This window comes from Scyliorhinus torazame, chromosome 7 (assembly GCF_047496885.1).
Source record: "Scyliorhinus torazame isolate Kashiwa2021f chromosome 7, sScyTor2.1, whole genome shotgun sequence".
NCBI classification, from domain to species: Eukaryota; Metazoa; Chordata; class Chondrichthyes; order Carcharhiniformes; family Scyliorhinidae; genus Scyliorhinus; species Scyliorhinus torazame.
Genome location: NC_092713.1, coordinates 30,310,265 through 30,333,841, shown reverse-complemented (window position 1 = coordinate 30,333,841; position 23,577 = coordinate 30,310,265). Strand labels below are relative to the sequence as shown.

At 47.8% G+C, this 23,577-nt stretch overlaps 1 protein-coding gene across 1 annotated transcript in view; it reads right to left on the bottom strand.

The window, feature by feature from the left end:
* Nucleotides 1-23,577, bottom strand: part of hfm1 (helicase for meiosis 1) — a 367,785-nt gene that overhangs the window by 99,267 nt on the left and 244,941 nt on the right. The window contains exons 21-24 of the mRNA XM_072512843.1: nucleotides 16,652-16,732; nucleotides 16,462-16,553; nucleotides 10,847-10,953; nucleotides 1,144-1,191 (exon numbers count right to left, since the gene is read on the bottom strand). Coding sequence (XP_072368944.1) covers nucleotides 1,144-1,191; nucleotides 10,847-10,953; nucleotides 16,462-16,553; nucleotides 16,652-16,732 — 328 coding nt within the window. The remainder of the gene's footprint in view (nucleotides 1-1,143; nucleotides 1,192-10,846; nucleotides 10,954-16,461; nucleotides 16,554-16,651; nucleotides 16,733-23,577) is intronic.

The window sequence follows — 23,577 nt, the reverse complement described above, 5'->3', positions numbered from 1 at the left end:
TATAACCCCTGGTTTCAGCAGTGGTTATTTTTATATACGTTTTACAATTTTCAATTGCAACAGTGTACTGTATGATTTAAAAGCATTTCTGTTTATATACAACGCAATGTTTTGCCAGTTGTTGATCTATGATTTGACTTTTTCAAAACACTGAATAATTATGGGGGAAATCAATGGATGCCAGGGAGGCACTAAAAGACTGGAAATAAGCTAATGCAGTGCCAATGTTGAAAAGCTGTGACAAAACTGACACCAGTAATTACAGTCACATTAGTCTTACTTCCATTATGTGTAAAATAATGGAATTGATTATCAAGAGCAAATTTAATGATAATCTATACAATAATACCCCATCTTATAACAGTCAGTATGCAGTCAGAAGGGAAAGATCCTGCCTGACTAACTTCTAACTGCTTTGAGGAAATGACGAAGCAAGTGAATTTAAAAGCCCCAAGATATGATGTACTCATCTTGCAAAAAAGGCTTTAGACGAGGTTCAACACAAAAGGCTATTAAGTGAACTAAAAATTGGGATTCAGAGTAAGCATCAGGTAGCACGGTGGCACAGTGGGTAGCACTGCCTGCCTCACAGCGCCAGAGACCCAGGTTCGATTCTGACCTCAGGTGACTGTGTGGTGTTCGTACTCTCTCCGTGTCTGCATGGGTTTCCTCCAGGTGTTACGGTTTCCTCCCACAGTCCAAAGGTGCAGGTTCGGTGAATTGGCCAGGCTAAATTGCACCCAAGTGTCCGAAGGTTAGGTGGGGTTATGGAGATAGGTGGGGTTGTGGGGATAGGGCAGTGGATTGAGCCTAGGTAGAGTTCTCTTTCGGAGGGTCGATGCAGTCTCGATGGGTCGAATGGGAAATTAACTCGCCAGTATAATTTTCCACCAGGAAACTGCCATGAGTTAAATCCACCATAGTGTGTCCTCCAAGAGACTGCCGCAATGACACAAGATTGTTACAAATCTGATGTTGTCTATTTGACAACCTGAGTTGAACGCCCCAACTGATCATTTTAAATTGTGAACATGCATTGTTACCATCAGATACAAGTGATTTGGCAAATTATGAATACCAAAATCTAAGCAATATGGCCAAAGCTGTTTTTTAAATAAATATCGTGATTGTAAACTTTCTCACCAATTCACTTTCATTTCATTTGTTTTAATCTTTCCTTCCATAGGGAACCTGTGTGTCAATTGAATCAGAGGAAAGATCAGTACAACCGTGGGATAATCAGTTTTTTTTTTAACTCTCAAAACATCAATCTATTATAGGGTAAATATGACTGCATACTTTTATAGAAGCATGGAATGGTTTCAACACAGGAGGCCACCACTTGATATGTCAGGTCCATGCTAGCTCTTTGCAAGAGCAATTCAAATGATCCCACTCCGTAGCCTTTCCCTATAGGCCTGCCAATCTTTTTTCTCCAGCTGCCTTTTGAAAACCATGATTAAATCTGCCTCCTGCACACTCTGAAAATGAAAATGGCTTATTGTCACAAGTAGACTTCAAATGAAGTTACTGTGAAAAGCCCCTAGTTGCCACATTCCGGCGCCTGTTCGGGGAGGCTGTTACGGGAATCGAACCGTGCTGCTGGCCTGCCTTGGTCTGCTTTCAAAGCCATAAGCTCTGAATTCCAGAGTCTAACCAAACACTGTGGTCAAACATTTTTCCTATATCGCTGTTGCTTCTTTTGCCAAACACTTTAAATTGGTGGCCTTTAGTTCTCAACCCTTCTGCCAACACGAACAGTTTCTCCCCATCTCCGCTGTCGAGACCCCTAATGATTGTGATTTTCAAATCTCCTCTAAACCTTCTCTTTACTGAAGAGAACAATCCCAGCTCCTGCAATCTCTCCACATAACTGAAGTCTCTCATCCCTGGAACTTTTCTCGTAAACCTTTTCTGTAATCTTGAAAGCCTTAACATCCTTCCTAAAGTGCAGTGCCTACAACTGGATACAGTACTCCAGTTGAGGCCAAATGAGTGTTTTCTGAAGGTTCATCATAACTTCCTTGTTTTTGTATTCTTTGCCTCTATTTATAAAAGTCCAGAATCCCATAAGTTTTTTCAAATCACTACTTTAGCCTGCGAAGCGACCTTTAACGATTCGTGCATATATACTCTGAAATCTCTGTTCTTGCACTCACTGTAGAATTGTATCCTTTATTTTATATTGCCTCTCGCTAGTCTTCCTCCTAAAATGTATTACTTCACACTTCTCTGCATTAAATTGCATCTGCGACATGTCCATCCATTCCACCAGCCTATGTCCACTTGAAGTCTACTGCTATCAATATCCTCCACACAGTTCATAGTACTTCCAGATTTTGTGCCACCTGCAAATTTTGAAATTGTGCCCTGTACCCTAAGTTTCAGTCATTATTATGTATCAAAGAAAGCAGTGGTCCTAATACTGACCCACAGAGAAACCCACTGTAATACCTTCCCTCAAGTTTGAAAAAACACATTACTACTCTTTGTCTCCTAAATTCATAGGCTAACTTCATCAACCCACTTTGTTACCACATTATTGGATTTAGCAATTATTTAGGGGTCCTTTAAGAGAATCAGCTAAAATATACTGGAAAATAAAATTATTCATGAAAAATTACTGAATCTGCAGAAATATGATCGTTATAAAAAGTTGACAAACTCCTCCTCCAACTCTTCCAAACACGGAAAGCCTCCATCTATAAACAGATCCCCAAACTGCTCGATCCCCGCCCACTGCCACCCCCGAAACTCCCCCATCCAGCCCCCCTGGAATAAACCGGTGGTTACCGCATATCAGTGCTCACACCGACAACCCCACCATCCCCATGTGCTGTCACCACTGTTCCCACACGCTCAGAGCCGCCACCACTACCGGGCTTGTGGAGTACTTGGACGGCGAGAATTGCAGAGGCGCCGTTAACACTGCCCCCAAACGCGTGTCCTTACAGGAGGCTGCCTCCATCCGCTCCCACACCAACCCCTCCCCCACTACCCATTTCCTAACCATCGCTATATTCGCTGCCAGTAGTAAATTATAAAGTTCGGAAGAGCCAGCCTCCGCTCCCCTCAACCCCCCTCCAGCAGCATCTTCTTCACCCACGGGGTTTTATCAGCCCACACAAACCCTGACATCATTCCATTCACTTTCCTTAAAAATGCATTGGGAATCAAGATATGAAGACTCTCAAAAACAAACAATAACTTATGGAGAACCGTCATCTTCACCGTCTGAACCCTACCCACCAGTGACAGCGGGAGCACATCCCACCTTCTAAAGTACCCCTTCATCTGCTGAACCAACCGAGCCAGATTCAGCTTATGCAGCTGCTCCCACCCCCGTGCCATCTGAATGCCCAAATACCGAAAGCTCCCCCCACCACCACCTTGAATGGCATCTCCCCAATCTCTTCTCCTGCCCTTTCGCCTGGATCGGAAAGGCCTCACTTTTATCCATATTCAATTTGTACCCCGAAAACCGGCCGAATTCCTCTAGGATCGCCATAATCGCATTCACACCTGTCCTTCACTTTCCCGATCTCCCTCGCTGCCTCCTGTTTCCTCAACCGGTGTGCCAGCATGCTGCTCGCTTTCTCACAGAGCTACGTCCACTTTTAGACTTTTTAAATGTGCGAACACACGGGCTCTCTTGACCGGCCCATTCAACCCTCGCTTGTTCCATGTGATCAGCCTGCCGATTAACCATAACCCCTCCTGGGCTGGCCTCCAGCCTGCGTCCCACACGTCCTCAGGCCCCCCCTCGGACGCCCACCATCATCGACCTTCCCCATAGCACCTTTTAGAAACCCCTCCCCTGTCAACAGTTCCCCCCTTCCCGCCCCGCCTCCCCACAAAATAACAACCCCAATCCCCATCAACACACTAACCTCCCGCTCACCACCTACTGCGCTTCCGTGAACTAGCCCACCCAGCTAGCCTGGTAGCCCCCGCCCCATGGCACCTAGCATCCTACCCCCCACTGATTCCCCTCACTCCCTGCTCATTCTCCCAGTGCAAACTTAACACCCACCAGACACAAAGAAAAGAGCAACCCAACATCCCCCACCAAGAACAATTCCAATGGCAATGGCCCCAAGCACAGTACAAAAATAACCCAAACAAACCCCAAAAGGGACAGAAAAGGAACATCTTCAAAGTTCAGTGTCCTCCTTCTTCTGCCAGTTTACTGTCCCTGACAAAATCCATTGCCTCCTCAGCAGTTGCGAAATACTGCTCCCGACCCTTATAGGTCACCCACACACGCGCTGGGTACAGCATGCCAATCTTCACCCCCTTCTTAAAGAGGGTCGTCTGCACCTTGTTGAAGCCTGCTCTCCTCTTGGCCAGCTCAATACCCAGGTCCTGGTACATACGCAGCGCGCTGCCCTCCCCGGTACAGCGCTTCGTCTGACTGGCCCACCTCAGGATCCGTTCCTTGTCCAAGAACCTGTGCAGGCGCACCACCATCGCCCTCAGTGGCTCGTTCTCCTTCGGCTTCCTCATCAGCGCTCTGTGCGCCCGGTCCACTTCCAAGGGTCGTACAAATGTCCCCTTTCCCAGCAGTTTCTCGAACATTCCAGCAACATGCATGCCGGCACCCGTTCCCTCGCTGCACTCCGGCAGTCCCACGATCCTCAAACTTTGCCTGCGAGACCGATTCTCTTGGTCCTCCCCTTTCTCCTGCAGCCGCCACTGTTGATCCCGCATCAATTCCATCTTCGCTGCCATCGAGGCAAGCTACTCCTCATGTTCTCCCACCGTCTGGATTGCCTGGCGCTGGGCCTCCAGCCTCGTCTCCATGCGGTCGATCCCCGTCTTTAATCGGGTCCACCACCCTAGCCAGATCCTCCAAATTCTCCTTCTTCTGCTGGGTGAATCTCTCGTTAAGGAAGCCCACCAGCTTCTCCATCTACCACTGAGAGGGTAGGGCCACCTTCTCCTGTGTCGCAGGCACCGCTCCAGCTTTCACCAACCATTCCCTTCTTTTTCGGCCACTTCTGGTCCACGCCTCCATTCACGTGTGGGACACTCTCTCCTACCACCCCTCCTGCACCTTTTCTTTTCAATGTATTTTATTACGAACATGTATCAAAACAGGTTACAGCGAACAAACACCCCGGGAAACATGCTTCCCTACAAACAATTAGGTAGCACGGTAGCATAGTGGTTAGCACAGTTGCTTCACAGCTCCAGGTTCCCAGGTTCGATTCCCGGCTTGGGTCACTGTCTGTGCGGAGTCTGCACTTTCTCCCCCTGTCTGCGCGGGTTTCCTCCGGGTGCTCCAGTTTCCTCCCACAGTCCAAAGATGTGCAGGTTAGGTGGATTGGCCATGCTAAATTGCCTTTTGTGTACATAAGGTGGGGTCACTGGGTTACGGGAATAGGGTGGAGGTGTGGGCTTGGGTAGGATGCTCTTTCCAAGAGCCAGTGCAGACTCAATGGGCTGAATGGCCTCCTTCTGCACTGTGAAATCTACAAAATCTATGAAACTATACAGTCTGTACAGACTTTTCCTCTTTTTCTCCTGCACTTTTTTTAATCAAAAGAATCAAGCCAGGGAATAGGTCCGAAAATTCCACCACGAGCGGGAGACACTAAATGTGCCACCACTCACAGCACGGCTGCCACCGGAGGTCCACTTGGGTACCCCTACAACTGGACTGAGTACCTTATCCCGAGTAGAGTTAAGAAGATCTTTCACTCATCATAAAACTCAATCAAACAAACAAAGAACAAAGAAATGTACAGCACAGGAACAGGCCCTTCGGCCCTCCAAGCCCGTGCCGACCATGTTGCCCGACTAAACTACAATCTTCTACACTTCCTGGGTCCGTATCTCTTTATTCCCATCCTATTCATGTATTTGTCAAGATGCCCCTTAAATGTCACTATCGTCCCTGCTTCCACCACCTCCTCCAGTAGTGAGTTCCAGGCACCCACTACCCTCTGCGTAAAACACTTGCCTCGTACATCTACTCTAAACCTTGCCCCTCTCACCTTAAACCTCTGCCCCCTAGTAATTGACCCCTCTACCCTGGGGAAAAGCCTCTGACTATCCACTCTGTCTATGCCCCTCATAATTTTGTATACCTCTATCAGGTCTCCCCTCAACCTCCTTCGTTCCAGTGAGAACAAACCGAGTTTATTCAACCGCTCCTCATAGCTAATGCCCTCCATACCAGGCAACATTCTGGTAAATCTCTTCTGCACCCTCTCTAAAGCCTCCACATCCTTCTGGTAGTGTGGCGACCAGAATTGAACACTATACTCCAAGTGTGGCCTAACTAAGGTTCTATACAGCTGCAACATGACTTGCCAATGTTTATACTCAATGCCCCGGCCAATGAAGGCAAGCATGCCGTATGCCTTCTTGACTACCTTCTCCACCTGTGTTGCCCCTTTCAATGACCTGTGGACCTGTACTCCTAGATCTCTTTGACTTTCAATACTCTTGAGGGTTCTACCATTTACTGTATATTCCCTACCTGCATTAGACCTTCCAAAATGCATTACCTCATATTTGTCCGGATTAAACTCCATCTGCCATCTCTCCGCCCAATTCTCCAAACAATCTAAATCCTGCTGTATCCTCCGACAGTCCTCATCGCTATCCGCCATTCCACCAACCTTTGTGTCGTCTGCAAACTTACTAATCAGACCAGTTACATTTTCCTCCAAATCATTTATATATACTACAAAGAGCAAAGGTCCCAGCACTGATCCCTGTGGAACACCACTGGTCACAGCCCTCCAATTAGAAAAGCATCCTTCCATTGCTACTCTCTGCCTTCTATGGCCTAGCCAGTTCTGTATCCACCTTGCCAGCTCACCCCTGATCCCGTGTGACTTCACCTTTTGTACTAGTCTACCACGAGGGACCTTGTCAAAGGCCTTACTGAAGTCCATATAGACAACATCCACTGCCCTACCTGCATCAATCATCTTAGTGACCTCCTCGAAAAACTCTATCAAGTTAGTGAGACACGACCTCACCTTCACAAAACCGTGCTGCCTCTCACTAATACGTCCATTGGCTTCCAAATGGGAGTAGATCCTGTCTCGAAGAATTCTCTCCAGTAATTTCCCTACCACTGAAGTAAGGCTCACCGGCCTGTAGTTCCCTGGATTATCCTTGCTACCCTTCTTAAACAGGGGAACAACATTGGCTATTCTCCAGTCCTCCGGGACATCCCCTGAAGACAGTGAGGATCCAAAGATTTCTGTCAATTTCCTCTCCAGCCTCCTTCAGTATTCTGGGGTAGATCCCATCAGGCCCTGGGGACTTATCTACCTTAATATTTTTTAAGACACCCAACACCTCGTCTTTTTGGATCTCAATGTGACCCAGGCTATCTACACACCCTTCTCCAGACTCAACATCTACCAATTTCTTCTCTTTGGTGAATACTGATGCAAAGTATTCATTTAGTACCTCGCCAATTTCCTCTGGCTCCACACATAGATTCCCTTGCCTATCCTTCAGTGGGCCAACCCTTTCCCTGGCTACCCTCTTGCTTTTTATGTACGTGTAAAAAGCCTTGGGATTTTCCTTAACCCTATTTGCCAATGACTATCAAGTTAGTTAAACGGGATTTGTCTATTGATATTTTATAGTCAAAATCTCTAATTGTATTCTAGAAAGTGGATTGCACAGTGCTTGTTTATCTGGCAAATGCTCTTAAGGTTCTCATCATCCTGCCTCTGTGCCAGGTATGCACTGCAAACAATACTGAGGGTGCCATTTTCTCATCCAAGATGCCCACCTGAAATAGACAATAGCTGGTCTAACATCTACTTCAGGCCCATTTTCAAAAATCCAAAATAGGTTTGCAACTGATGTGACATGCATGCTGTAGACACTTTTCTAAGGCACACAGCAACAAACCAGTGGACTTTAAAGGGATTTCTGGACATAGCCAACACAAATATAAATCTGCACATGGAGCCAGAGCAGTAGGGGTCCTCCTTGTGATTCCACTGCTGTCAGATGTTGCTCCTCCAACCCTCCCAATTCTTTCCAATCCCCAACCTCACCAGTTCTTATAGTACATCCAGCACTGGCATCCCAATGGGCTGATGTTCACTTTCTATGAATGATGCAGTGCCTCCTGGGTCATGATTGGCATCCACAGGATATCAGTTGCATCCTGATGATGCAGGAGGACCAAGGTTGTCTGCTTCTCTTGCTCATCAGTTTCAGCACAGCAGATCACATATGCTGCTTCGTTCAAACTTGACATTGCAAGGAACCAATTTCCTGGCTCTGACAATATAAAATTTAGCACAGTGTGACAACATCATGATCAGTACTTTTTTTCCAGTTTGTCACTTCCACCAGATCACAGAAACCTTACCACCTTTTCTCATTTAACAGCAGTTTCTATTATATTTCTATTGTTATAAACTCAGAACCATATTATAAAATTACAAAACACCATTTAACAAAGGAGCCGGCAACAGACAGATTTCATATTGCACGAAATATGCAGTTGATTATACATTTTCTGTTTTCAAAGGTCAGTCGTATATCAAAGAATTCAGAGGCTCCAAACTTAGCAATATGTGTAAGATTAGTTTTTAATAAGTTTGTAATAAGTACCAAATGGCATGTTTCAAAACTGGTAGAGTTTCAATTAAATCGTTTTTCCAAATTACATCTGGAGATTCAACTCTAAATCAGAAAAATTGGCATTAGGAATTATTTTTCCCAGATTTAACCACATTACAAAAAACAACTGCTGTGAAGATGGCCCACATTCACAACTGCTAAAACCTCACCTGTGAAAAATCACACTTACATAATCATAAGGGGCTGGTTTAGCACAGGGCTAAATCGCTGGCTTTTAAAGCAGACCAAGGCAGGGCAGCAGCACGGTTCAATTCCCGTACCAGCCTCCCCGAACAGGCGCCGGAATGTGGCGACTAGGGTCTTTTCACAGTAACTTCATTTGAAGCCTACTTGTAACAATAAGTGATTTTCATTTCATAGAACAGTACAACATCACAGGAGGAGGCTATTCAGCCCATCAAATCTGCACTGGCTCTTTAGAAGAGCAATCTACTTAGTCCTGCTCTTTCCTCATATCCCTGCATATATTTTATCCTTTGATTATTTATCTAATTTCTTATTGAAGGCTACTATTGAAATTGTACACACCCATAATAAATGCACATTGCGTAAGAAATTATTTCCTCAAGTCACCTCTGGTTCTTTTACAATTCACCGTGGGTCTGTATCCTCTAGTTATTTAGCCTTCAGTCATTGGAAACAGTGGGCGCGATTCTCCACTCCCACGCTGGTTGGGAGAATCGCCAGGGCCACCAAAATTTCCCGGGACGCCGGTCCGACGCCCTCCCGTGATTCTCCCAAGCGGCGGGAATGGCCCGGTCAAGTTTCGCGGGCCGCAGGCCGGAGAATCGCCGGAGACACCGAAAATGGCGATTCTCCGGCACCCCCGCTATTCTGAGGCCCGGATGGGCCGAGCGGCCAGGCCAAAACGGTGGGTTCCCCCGGCGCCGTCCACACCTGGTCGCTTCAGTCGTGAGTGGTGTGTGAATGCTGGGGGGGGGCGGCCTGCGGGGGGGGCGAGGGGGGATCTTGCACCGGGGGGTACCTCAGATGTGGGGTGGCCCGCGATCGGTGCCCACTGATCGTTGGGCCGTCCTCTCTGAAGGAGGACCTCCTTCCTTCCGCGGCCCCGCAAGATCCGTCCGCCATCTTCTTGCGGGGCGGACTTAGAGAGGACGGCAACCACGCATGTGCAGGTTGGCGCTGGCCAATCCGCGCATGCGCGGATGACGCCCGTTATACGGCGCCGGCCGCGTCATCTATGCGGCGCCGCTTTTACGCGGGCGACAAGGCCTGGCGCGTGTAGATGACGCGGCCCCGATCCTGGCCCATTGTCAGGGCCTGAATCGGTCGGGACCGGGGCCGTTTCGCGCCGTCGTGAACCTCGACGGCGTTCGCGACGGCGCGGCCACTTCGGCGCGGGAGTGGAGAATCCCGCCCAGTTTCTCCAAAGAAACTCTATGTAAATCCTTCATGCTATCAAATCTCCACTAAGCCTTCTCTGCTCTCTGAACAACCCCAGCTTATCCAGCCTATTTATGCAAATATAATTCTGCATCCTTGGAACCATTCGAAGTTAACTTTTCCGTGCTCTCACCAAAGCCTTCATGCCCTGCTAAAGGTTGATGGTCAGAATCGGATACAATACACCAAATACGACTGAATTAGTGTTTATGTAGGTTCAGCACAAGTTCTTAGCTTTTGTAATCCATGCCTATGTTTACAAAGCCAACATCCCATATGCTCTATTAATTGCTTTGTTAACCTGTTCCACCACTTTCAAAGAGTGTGCACAAACATCCCCTGGTTTTTCTCCCTCTCTCTCGTGAGGACCCTAATTTGGTTTTAATGGCCTGTCTTCATTCTTCCCAACAAAATCTGTTGCCATGTGATCACCCATTTCTCCAGCCAGTCTATGTCCTCTTGAAGTCTATCACTATTCTTCTCACTGTTTATTAACTTCCCAGTTTTGTGTTACCTGAAAATCTGAGATTTAAGGTGGCAAACAGTAACAAAACATGACAAAAATGGCATAGCTAAAGACAACAATGAAGCAGTTATAAATAAGTAATTTATGGAATACTTTGCTTAGTTATGCAAAAGCAATATCCATTCTGAAGTATCTTTCAAGTAAAGATGGCCAACTTCACCTGGTAGTAATTCCTGTCTTTAGTTATAATATGTATTATAATATAATGTGAATAATTTTAAAAATAATTTACTGTTAGCTGCACATCTATAAACTTGCAATTCCAAATAACGTTCCATATCTTACCTGATAGTAATTCGATTCTTGTCTTTGTTCAGTGTGTTAAGAATCTTCTTCTCATTAACTCTTAGTTGAACATCAGTAAATTCTTTGCAGTTGGAGATTAATGTGATCTATTGTACCAAGTATAATGTGAGATGTTAAATATAATCATAATAATAATCTTTATTAGTGTCACAAGTAGGCTTACATTAACACTGCAATGAAGTTCTGTGAAAAAATAAACTCTTGAGTTTGATCCAAGCCAAATGTTGATTGCAGCTGAAAACTACGTTTTTTAACAGGTGGCTCAGATCATGGAAATCAGTTTGGCTCAAAGTATACATTAACAACAACTAAAATAATTTAATCATATTAACTTTGTGATAACACGTGTAACATAGATACAGGTAAATGGAGTTTAAATGCAGATCAGCCATGATGTTATTGAATGGCAGATCATCATCATAGAATTTACAGTGCAGAAGGAGGCCATTCGGCCCATCGAGTCTGCATTGGCTCTTGGAAAGAGCACCCTACCCAAGGTCAACACCTCCACCCTATCCCCGTAACCCAGTAACCCCACCCAACACAAAGGGAAACTTTGGACACTAAGGGCAATTTATCATGGCCAATCCACCTAACCCGCACATCTTTCGACTGTGGGAGGAAACCGGAGCACCCGGAGGAAACCCACGCACACACGGGGAGGATGTGCAGACTCCGCACAGACAGTGACCCAAGCCGGAATCGAACCTGGGACCCTGGAGCTGTGAAGTAATTGTGCTATCCACAATTCTACCGTGCTGCCCCCAATGCTACAGTGCAAGGGGCCTAATAGCCTAATCAAGCACATGCTAGTTGTGCTGTTTAATGATGTTAATAAATGTTAAAGCTTTGTTATCCCAATAATCGTCACTTATAAACATACATTATTCAGAAAGACAGTGAATTGCGAGCTGCTTCTCCTTTCATATGAAACCTGAGCTATCAATAAAATTCCTTTAATTTTCCAATAAAAATGGAAGTTTGAAAACATTTAATACCAGATAGAAACAATGGTGTGTATAAAACGTGCTCAATAATAATAATCTGGTTAGCTGGTTTAGCTCAGTGGGTTAGCTGGTTTAGCTCAGTGGGCTGGACAGCTGGTGTGTGATGCAGAACAAGGCAAGCAGCGCGGGTTCAATTCCCGTACCAGCCTACCTGAGCAGGTGCCCGAATGTGGCGACTAGGGGCTTTTCACAGTAACTTCATACTTGTGACAATAAAAGGTTATTATTATCTTATTAGTGTCACAAGTAGGCTTATATTAACACTGCAATGAAGTTACTGTTAAAATCCTCTAGTCGCCACACTCGTTCAGGTACACAGAGGGAGAATTCAGACATGTCCAATTCATCTAACTAACACGTCGTTTGGGACTTGTGGGAGGAAATCCGAGCACCCGGACACAGGAGAACGTGCAACCTCCGCACAGTGACCCTAGCCGGGAATCGAACCTGGGACCTTGGCGCTGTGAAGCTGGATGAACTTAACGCCAGACTTACCTCTCAGAGGGAAGTAAGAGACTGCTGTGTGCTCTGTTTCACAGAGACATGGCTCACCCCTGCCTCACCGGACTGTGCCATACAACCTGAAGGCTTCTCAATTCACCGGGCGGACCGCACGGCATCATCAGGCAATGCGAAGGGTGGAGGGGTTTGCCTCCTCATCAGCTCCTCCTGGTGCTTGGATGTGGCGACCCTGGCGACCCACTGCTCCCAGACCTGGAATACCTGACCGTGAAGTGCCGCCCAGTTCACTTCAGCCATTATCACAGCGGTCTACATCCCACCCCAGGCAGTAGTGAGGAAGGCGCTGGATGAACTATACACAGTAATAAACAACTACGAAACAGAACACCCGGAGGCCTTGTTCATCGTGGCCGGAGACTTCAACAAGGCCAACCTCAAGAATGTACTGCCAAAATTCCACCAGCAGATCTCCTGTCCCACCAGGGGCGACAACACTCTTGACCACTGCTACTCAAAAATCAAGGGCGCCTACCGTTCCATCCCCCGCCCGCACTTTGGGAAATCAGACCATAAGACGGTGCTCCTTCTCCCGGCATACAAGCAGAAGCTCAAGCGGGAGAATCCAGCTAAGAAGGTTGTGCAGTGCTGGTCCGAGGAGACAGAAGAGCTCTTACGTGACTGCTGAGAGACAGTGGACTGGTCCATATTTAAGAACTCTGCGACCAACTTAAATGAGTATGCCACCATCGTCACAGACTTCATCAGCACATGTGTGGACGACTGCGTGCCAAAGAAAGCAGTACGTGCGTTCCCCAACCGGAAACCATGGCTCAATCGCGAGATTGACTCCCTACTGAAGGACAGATCTGAGGCGTTCAAGGCAGACGACCCTGACCTATACAAGAAATCCAGGTACGACCTCCGCAAAGCCATCCGGAATGCCAAGAGAGAATATCAAACCAAGCTAGAGTCACAGACAGACTCTCGGCGGTTGTGGCAAGGACTAAACAACATAACGGGCTACAAAGCGAAGCCGAACAGTATCTCTGGCAGCCGCACACCCCTCCCCGAGGAACTCAATGCATTCTATGCTCGGTTCGAGCAGGTGACCAACAATCCACTGGCGAGTGCCCCAGCAGCCCATAATTCACCCATACCCACCATCACAGCTTCCGAAGTCAGATTGGCCTTCCTGAAAGTGAACCCTCGGAAGGCGACGGGCCCAGACGGGATCCCTGGTCGTGCACTCAGAGCCTGCGTGGCAGAGGTATTCACGGACATCTTTAACCTGTCCCTACTCCACTCCGAGGTCCCCACCTGCTTCAAGAAGACCACCATCATACCGGTACCAAAGAAGAACCAGGCAACGTGCCTCAATGACTACCTACCAGTGGCCCTGACTTCAGTCGTAATGAAGTGCTTCGAGAGGTTGATCATGAAGCACATCACCCCCATACTCCCAGAACGCCTTGATCCACTGCAATTCGCATACCGCTGCAACCGGTCCACATCAGACACCATTTCCCTGGCCCTACACTCATCCCTAGAGCATCTCGAAAACAAGGACTCCTACATTTGACTCCTATTTATTGACTACAGCTCCGCCTTCAACACCATAATCCCAGCCAAGCTCATATCAAAGCTCCAAAACCTAGGACTTGGCTCCCCACTCTGCAACTGGATCCTCGATTTTCTGACCAACAGACCACAATCAGTAAGAATGAACAACAACACCTCCTCCACAATAGTCCTCAACACCGGCGCCCCGCAAGGCTGCGTACTTAGCCCCCTACTCTACTCCCTGTACACACACGACTGCGTGGCAAAACTTGGTTCCAACTCCATCTACAAGTTTGCTGACGATACGACCATAGTGGGCCGGATCTCGAATAACGATGAGTCCGAATACAGGAGGGAGATAGAGAACCTAGTGGAGTGGTGTAGCGACACCAATCTCTCCCTCAATGCCAGCAAAACTAAAGAGCTGGTAGTTGACTTCAGGAAGCAAAGTACTGTACACACCCCTGTCAGCATCAACGGGGCCAAGGTGGAGGTGGTTAGCAGTTTCAAATTCCTCGGGGTGCACATCTCCAAAAATCTGTCCTGGTCCACCCACGTCGACGCTACCACCAAGAAAGCACAACAGCGCCCATACTTCCTCAGGAAACTAAGGAAATTCGGCATGTCCACATTGACTCTTACCAACTTTTACAGATGCACCATAGAAAGCATCCTATCAGGCTGCATCACAGCCTGGTATAGCAACTGCTCGGCCCAGGACCGCAAGAAACTTCAGAGAGTCGTGAACACCGCCCAGTCCATCACACGAACCTGCCTCCCATCCATTGACTCCATCTACACCTCCCGCTGCCTGGGGAAAGCGGGCAGTATAATCAAAGATCCCTCCCACCCGGCTTACTCACTCTTCCAACTTCTTCCATCGGGCAGGAGATACAGAAGCCTGAGAACACGCACGAAAAGACTCAAAAACAGCTTCTTCCCCACTGTCACCAGACTCCTAAATGACCCTCTTATGGACTGATTTCATTAACACTACACCCTGTATGCTTCATCCGATGCCAGTGCTTATGTAGTTACATTGTATATGTTGTGTTGCCCTATTATGTATTTTCTTTTATTCCCTTTTCTTCTCATGTATTTAATGATCTGTTGAGCTTCTCGCAGAAAAATACTTTTCACTGTACCTCGGTACACGTGACAATGGCAATAAACAAATCCAATCCAATCCAATCCACAGTACTAACCACTGTGCTACCGTGCCGTCCCGAGTTGACATACAACTCAACCATTTATTTAAAAGTAATCTAAAATCACTCTCTTCTATTTTCTTGAATTGTTTCACTCCTTCCACGCTTCAAATGATGTGCCCCATATTTATGTTCTCTTTCAAGGCTTCAAATTGTTAGTCAATATGTCGGACTTTTGCTCGTCAGCTAATATGTAATCTCTTTTACCACTCTCTTCTGATCAATTTTTCCACTGCAACCTTTTGTGGGTTGCTTTTCGATATTTCTTTATATCACTGTGGTGAGTACTTCTCTGACAGTCTTGTGTCCATGTGACTAGCATCAGTACAAACCAGTTTCACTTCAAACTGACTGCTATGATAGGGGTGATTGGATCTGTACCCAAGTTTTGTTTTATTCTTTCACGGGAAGGGAGTGTTGCTGGCTAGGCCAGCATTTATTGCCCATTCCTAATTGTCCTCGAGAAGGTGGTGGTGAGCTGCCTACTTGAACTGCTACAGTCGAAGTGGTTCAATGTTGGTACACCCACGGTGCTGTTAGGGAAGGAGCTTCAGGGTTTTAACCCAACAACAATGAAGAAATAGCAATATAGTTCCAAGTCAAGATGGTGTGCGACTTGCAGGGGAACTTGCAGGTGGTGGTGCTCCCATGCATCAGCTGCCCTTGGCTAGGGGTGCAGCTAATTCTGAAGCACAAGTCTTCAATACTATTGCCAGAATGTTATCAGGGCCCACAGCTTTTGCAGTATACACTGTCTTCGGCCGTTTCTTGATATCATGTGGAGTGAATTGAATTGACCGAAGACTGGGACCTGTGATGCTGGAGTCCTAAGGAGGCTGCCGCGATGCATCATCCGCTTGGTACTTCTAGCCGAAGATGTTAAGAAACGCTTTATTTTTCACTGGATTGTCCAGACTCAAATGCTGTTTGCATCCATAAAGGAAACTGCACAATTTTCTTCCATTTAAATTAACAGAGGGAAAATTGGGTGGGTTATTTTTCCAGGTTTGCGGGACCATTTCAGAGAACACTTAAGAGGTAATCACATTGCTATGGATTCAGAATCACCAATAGAACAGGCTGGGCAAGGACTAGAGGTTTCCTTTATTTAATTCACTGAATTTAAATTACCAAGTGCAATGGTGGGAATTGAACTCATGCCTCTGGATTATTAATCCAACCTCTGGATTACTAATCTAGTGACACAAGCCTACCCAAATAATCGTAGCAATTATCTCTGTTATTGTGGCCATAAAAATAATTCAGATGTTTGTCAGATCCACCTAGAATTTTAATAATGTGCAACCTGAAATAGATGCGTCATCACTTCTGGATCTTCAACAAGTTATCAAATTACCAGTTCAGTTAAAGTTTCACTTCCAGTGACCAAGTAGAAAAGTTTCATTGTATCAAAAGCAATACAATAGCGAGCCATTAGTCTCCCAGTTTCTATTAAATATAAAAGAAAAAGTTAACATACTGCAATGTCAATATTGTTTTTAATTTAAAGCAGAAAACTTTATTTGAATTTACTTAGATATTTTCACCTGTAGGCTTGAAATTGATCTCTTCATCCATTTTTATCAAACCAATAGAAGACAATGCATGTAAATTCTTCAAGCATAATTCTGTTTTAGTAATAACAATGTTTTAGTACACGATTGCGCAGATTGTAACATCTTACAGACAAACTATTTTCATTATGGATCTCAGCTTAGCTTTCAAAGCTACTCTTTGAAATAGTGGCCCCAGAAATTCACAGGCCATGTCAGCACACTGAGGCACAGCCCTGCCCAATCCAAATTAATATTTTGAATTCAGATATATGCCACCAACCCTACCCCACCCAAACTTTTCCACGCATTAATTTCCACAGCTTAAATATTAGAGTAGAAATCAGCCCAATTTTTCTGTTGTGTTTGTCTTCCTGGCGAGCAAACTGCACACTAGAAGCACATTTATATATAACAAATTATAAAATAACTTATAATTTCAGCGCAAAGTGAAACATCTGCACATGATGCTAGCTTGTCCTTTAAATGCACTTTGGATGTCCATTGTAAATCAAAGGTTTTGACACACAGGGGAAGTGTTACAGTACCTGGACCAGACCCCATTTTATATTAGGAAACTGGATGAGACACCAACAATTTTTCAATTTTAAAACTTTGAGGAAAGAATACTTCGCTCCAGGAGTGATTCCACTGACAACTGAGGATAATTTATATTAAAACAAACTTTATTATGAACACAGGATTAACACCATTAACATCCAAGGAAAAAGCAGCTTTTCAATTCACAGTTAAAGAGTTCTTACAAAAAAGGGACATCCGGTGCAGCTATGAAGGAGTAAGTCGCACATTTGGTGGCTCCCGCTCTGGTCGGACTTTTGGACCTTTCCCCCGGACCCTTTTCTGGTTTTAGACGATGAATTCGAAGGCTGAGGCAATTGGGCACCGTTTCCACGTATTAGTGTATGGAGAATAGAACCAGAAGTGCACGAAAAGGCAGAAATAAAAAGTTAGCAAAGAGCTGTTGAAGCTGCAGCAGGAGACAGCATGGCCGAGGACTGGACCCCTGGGATGGCTGCGTAGTGACCAACGGAGCAGTTGATGCAGGTCATTCAGGACGGTTTTGCCAAGCAGAAGCGGGACTGTTTGGACCCGATTAAAGAAGCGATCGATCGGCTGGAGCACAGATTGGACGCCCAGGATCGGGCGATCCAGAAGCTTGAGAAGGCGTTGGCTGAGCAGGAGGCGCATCAAACAGCGGTGGAGCTGGAGGCGGGGATGCTTCGGGACCAGCAGAAAAGGCTTCTGGAGAAGGTGGAGAACCTTGAGAATTGGTCCCGCCGGCAGAACTTAAGAATTGTCGGGCACCCGGAGGGGGCTGAGGGAACGGACGCTAGGGCATACGTAGCGGGTATGTTCGAAAAGCTGCTGGGGGAGGGGGCATTCCCTCGGCCGTTGGAGGTGGACAGGGCGTATAGAGCTCCTGCGAGGAAGCCGCGAGCGGGGGACCCTCCGAGGGCAATGGTGGTGAGATTCCATAGGTTCCTGGACAAGGAATGCATTCTTCGGTGGACCAAACAAACGCGGAGCTGTAAGTGGGACAACAGTCTCCTGCGGGTGTACCAGGACCTGAGTGTGGAGGTGGATGGGAAGAGGGCAGGCTTTAACAAAGTTAAGTCAATCTTCTTCAAGAAGCAGGTAAAGTTTGGGCTGTTGTATCCGGCTCATCTTTGGGTCACATATGAGGACCAGCATCATTATTTTGAGTCACCCGAAGATGCGCTGGACTTTGCGAAAAGGAAAGGACTGGTGGGGGGTCTGAGAACTCTCGAACATTGAGGCAACTTGTTGGCCTATATTGGGCCCTTTTTCTGTTTCAAATTGGTTTTGTCTCCTCTTATTGTTTCATTTCTGTTTTTGAGTTCTGTTTAAGAGGGGGTGGAAAAAAGTTTATTTTCCGTTTTCGGGTTATTTTTTCAGTGGATGCTGGCAATGTGTTTTTCATTGATGTGCACTTTTGTGGGGTGGAGATGTGCCTGTTTGAGTTTCGATGGGTGGTGTTTTTTTTTCCTTGCTGCTGGGTGTTTGTCTGGGGGTTGTTAGATGAGGGAATTTGTTTGTATGAGCGGGGGGAGGGGAGCGAGGGAACAATAGGTGGGAGACTTCTTGGCGCTGGGGGCCACCAAGCTAGCTGGGTGAGCTAGCTCACGGAAGCACAGTGGGGGGGTGCATGTGTTTAGTTTACTAGATAGGTTAGGTTTTAGAGTAGTGTTGCTTGGGGGGAGGGGGGGGAGTGGTTCTGCTGACGAGGGAGGGACTTCGGTGGAGGGACAGTGAGGAGGTCAGGGTGGGGGCCGCCGAAGGGCGGGCCGGAGGAAGTGAGGTGCAGGGGCTGGGGGTTGGCCCAAGAAAGGTGATGGCTGATCGACGGAGGGGGGGGGGCACTTTGCCCCCCAACTAGGCTGATCACCTGGAATGTTCAAGGGTTAAATGGGCCGGTAAAGAAGGCACGTGTGTTTGCGCACCTGAGGGGACTGAAGGAGGACGTGGTATTGTTGCAGGAGATGCACCTTAGAGTAATGGACCAGGTTAGATTGAGGAAAGGCTGGATCAGTCAGGTTTTCCACTCAGGGCTCGATACAAAGATTTGCGATCTTGATTAATAAGCGGGCGACATTTGAGGTGGGCAGAATAGTTTCGGGGGGGGGGGGTGGATCCATGGAGATTTAGGCAGCTGAAGGCGAAGGAGTTTACTTTTTACTCTCACGTACAGAAGGTGTACTCTCGGATCAACTTCTTTGTCTTGGGTAGGGCCTTACTGGCAGGGATGGTGGACACGGGGTATTCGACGATTACGATCTTGGACCATGCTCCGCACTGGGTTGATCTGCAGGTTAGTATGGATAGCAAGCAGTGCCCGCAATGGAGGTTGGATGTAGGGCTATTGGCGGACGAAGCGATGTGCGAGAGGCTGAGGAATTGCAAGCTGAATTACCTGCGGGTAAATGATACGGGGGAGGTCTCAGCAGCGGTGGTCTGGGAAGCGCTGAAGGCAGTGGTGAGAGGAGAGTTGATTTTGATCCGAGCTCACATAGACAGGAAAGATAGGGCAGAGACAGACCGACTGGTAAAAGAGATTCTACAAGTCGACAGGAGGTACGCGGATGCTCCAGAGGCAGGGCTTTTAAGGGAACGTCAGAGGCTACAGGCGGAATTTGGCTTGTTAACCACAGGGAGGGCAGTGGAACAGCTCAGAAAGGCGAGGGGAGCGGTATACGAGCACCGCGAGAAGGCCAGCAGGATGCTTGCACAGCAGCTCAGAAAGAGGGAGGCAGCTAGAGAAATAGGGAAAGTTATTGACGGGGATGGGAACTTAGTTGGGGACTCGGCAGCGGTGAGTAAGGCCTTCCGGAATTTTTACAGCTGGTTGTACAGGTCGGAACCCCTTGCGGAGCCGGAGATGAGGCACTTCCTGGAGGGGCTGACTTTCCCGAAAGTAGATGGGGAGCTGGTAGAAGGGCTGGGGGCCCCGATCGGGTTGGAAGAGATAGTAGAGGGCTTGTAGGCCATGCAGTCGGGTAAGGCCCCGGGACCGGATGGGTACCCAGTTGAGTTCTATAAAACGTTCTCCGGGATATTGGGACCGGTGCTGTTGAAGGCTAGGGAAAGATGGGTTCTGCCCCAGACGTTGACACAGGCCACAATTTTGCTAATCCTGAAACGGGACAAGGACCCGGAGCTATGTGGGTCTTACAGGCTGATTTCCCTGTTGAACGTAGATGCCAAACTGTTGGCCAAAATGTTGTCCTCCAGGATTGAGGACTGTGTACCGGACTAAATTGTGGCGAATCAGACGGGGTTCATTAAGGGCAGGCAGTTGGTGGCCAATAAAGGGTGTTAAACGTGATCATGATGCCCCCGGAGAGTAGGGAGGTGGAGGTAGTGGTTGCGATGGATGCGGAGAAAGCTTTTGACCGGGTTGAATGGGATTATTTATGGGAGGTTCTGGAGCGGTTCGGATTTGGGAGGGGCTTTATTGACTGGGTCAGGTTGCTGTACCAGGCTCCTGTGGCAAGTGTACGGACGAACAGGACGACTTCCGAGTATTTTAGGCTGCACCGGGGGACGAGACAGGGATGCCCCTCTCCCCACTGCTGTTTGCGCTGGCGATAGAGCCGCTGGCAATTGCTCTGAGGTCCTCGAGAGGCTGGAAGGGGCAGAGTCTCGCTGTATGCGGACGACCTGCTTTTGTATGTTTTAGATCCAATGGAGGGGATGGAAGAAATTATGGGAATTTTAGGGGAGTTCGGCCGGTTTTCGGGGTATAAGCTTAATATGAGGAAGAGCAAGATGTTTGTGGTCCAGGCGAGGGGTCAGGAGAGGCGACTGGGGGAACTGCCGTTCAGAGTGGTAGGGGACAGTTTCAGATACCTAGGTATCCAAGTGGCGAGGGATTGGGACAGGCTACGTAAATTGAACTTGGCCCGGTTGGTGGATCAGATGAAGGAGGATTTCCGGAGATGGGTTGCGCTCCCGTTGTCTCTGGCGGTCAGAGTTCAAACGGTAAAAATGACGGTCCTCCCGAGATTCCTATTCGTTTTCCAATGTCTCCCCATCTTCATCCCACGGTCCTTTTTTAAGCGGGTCAATAAAGTTATTGCGGGTTTTGTGTGGGGGGGCAAGTCCCCGTGAGTGAAGAGGGCAATGCTCGAGCGGAGTCGGGGGGAGGGTGGGCTGGTGCTGCCGAATTTCAGCAATTATTACCATATTAAATATAGCCATGGTTAGGAGGTGGCTGGTGGGGGGGGAGGGGGGGGGAGTCGACATAGGTGCGTATGGAGGCGGCTTCTTATAAGGGCACAAGTCTGGGGGCGTTGGTAACGGCACCTCTGCCGTTCCCGCCGGCGTGGTACTCCACCAGTCCAGTGGTGGTGGCAGCCCTGAGAGTCTGGGGGCAGTGGAGGAGACATGTGGGAGCAGAGGGGGCATCGGTCTGGTCCCCAATCTGCGATAATCACCGGTTTGCCCCGGGGAGGATGGACGGGGGGGTTCCAAATTTGGTGGAGAGCGGGGATTGAGAGGATGAGGGACTTGTTTATAGAGGGAGCTTTCCGAGTATGAGGGCGCTAGAGGGGAGGTTTAAACTGGCGGGGGAAACAAATTTTGATATCTGCAGGTGCAGGACTTTCTGCGGAGGCAGGTATCTATCTTCCCACTCCTGCCGCTAAGGGGGATTCAGGATAGGGTGGTTTCTAGAGGAAGGATAGGAGAGGGGAGCGTTTCAGACATATATAAAGAGCTTAGGGGATCGGAGGAGACTAGACCGAGGATATGAAGCAAACGTGGGAGGAGGAGCTGGGGGGAGAGATAGAGGAGGGCCTCTGGGCGGACGCGTTGAGTAGAGTCAACGTGACCGCAACATGTGCCAGGCTCAGCCTGATCTAATTTAAGGTTGTGCCGGTACCGAGCTCACATGACAGTGGCCCGGATGAGTAGATTCTTTGGGGTGGAGGGCAGGTGTGAAAAATGTGCGGGGGGTGGGGCCAGCGAACCATGTCCGCATGTTCTGGGCATGTCCAAAGCGGAGGGGATTTTGGCAGGTGTTTGCCGATGCCATGTCCAAGGTATTAAATACGAGGGTGGCATTGAGTCCAGAGGTGCCGATTTTCAGGGTGTCGCAGGATCCGGGAATCCAGGAGGAGAAAGAGGCAGATGTTCTGGACTTTGCTTCCCTGGTAGCCCGGAGGCAGATATTACTAGCATGGATGGACTCAAAGCCCCCGAAGTTGGAGACCTGGCTATCGGACATGGCTGGCTTTCTCTGCCTGGAGAAAATTAAGTTCGCCATGAGAGGGTCATTGTTAGGGTTCGCCCGGAGGTGGCAACCATTCATCGACTTCTTCGCAGAGAATTCATCATCAGCAGAAGAGGTGGGGAGGAGAGGGTTAGGCTAGTGTAGATTAGGAGGTTAAGTAATGGTGGGACCTGTGGGAGAGGGAAGCGGTATTTGCACTATGTTAATATTTTTATGTACATTTTTTATATTGTTGCCGTTACAATGCCAAAGAAATACCTCAATAAAATGTTGATTAAAAAATGAGTTCTTACAAAAAAAAGGTCTTTGAGCTTACTTTCCAATCTACTCCTAAACTTTCAATTTTGCAAAATCCACGCACACACAGATCAAATGCCATTTGTTTAAAAAGTTAAAAACTGAGTGGTTTACAAATTTATTCACAAAGTCCATGGGAGAGAAGCTTTTAGAAGTCAGTTTCAGAAACACAGCTCTTTTCATCAGAAATCAGAACAGAACTCTGAAAATGAGATTTAAAACAACAGACACAGGGTAGGGCTGAAACTAAACTAAAAAACAGACCAAGCCCCTCCCATAAGTGACATCACAGCCTGGCTAATTCTTTACCTCTTAATCACAACTTTAGTAGATGTAAAGGGCCCGATTTAACGGAAAAAAGTTAGTGGGGCGTTTCCTGGCACGACAAGCACCGGGAACGACCCCGCTATTGTAAGGGACTCTGGTATTTTCTTGGGCCTCACCGGGCAGGACCCCAACACCAGCCCCGCCTACCTACCCATGCCCCAACTTACCTGTTGGGGGTTCTTGAGCTCCCCCGCACTCCACCTCATAAACGCAGGGCATCCCTGGTATGGGCAAAATGCCACCATGGCACCTTGGCATAACCAGCCTGGCACTCTGCCCAGAGGCTGACCACTCGGGGGTCTCTGCTCGCCTGAGAGACCTCCCAAAGTTCTGTTCCGTCTGGGCCCCATCTGTGCAGGTGGTTGTAAAACGGCGCCGGGCTGGGGTCTCGTCAGTGAGGCCGTTAGAACCCGGGGACTGATTAGCTCTGGCAGAGACATGTTTAAGTGTGCCTAACTGCACACTTAATGTGCAAATTTAGGTCACGTACACTGTGGGTGGGATCCAGATCGCGGCATCTTGC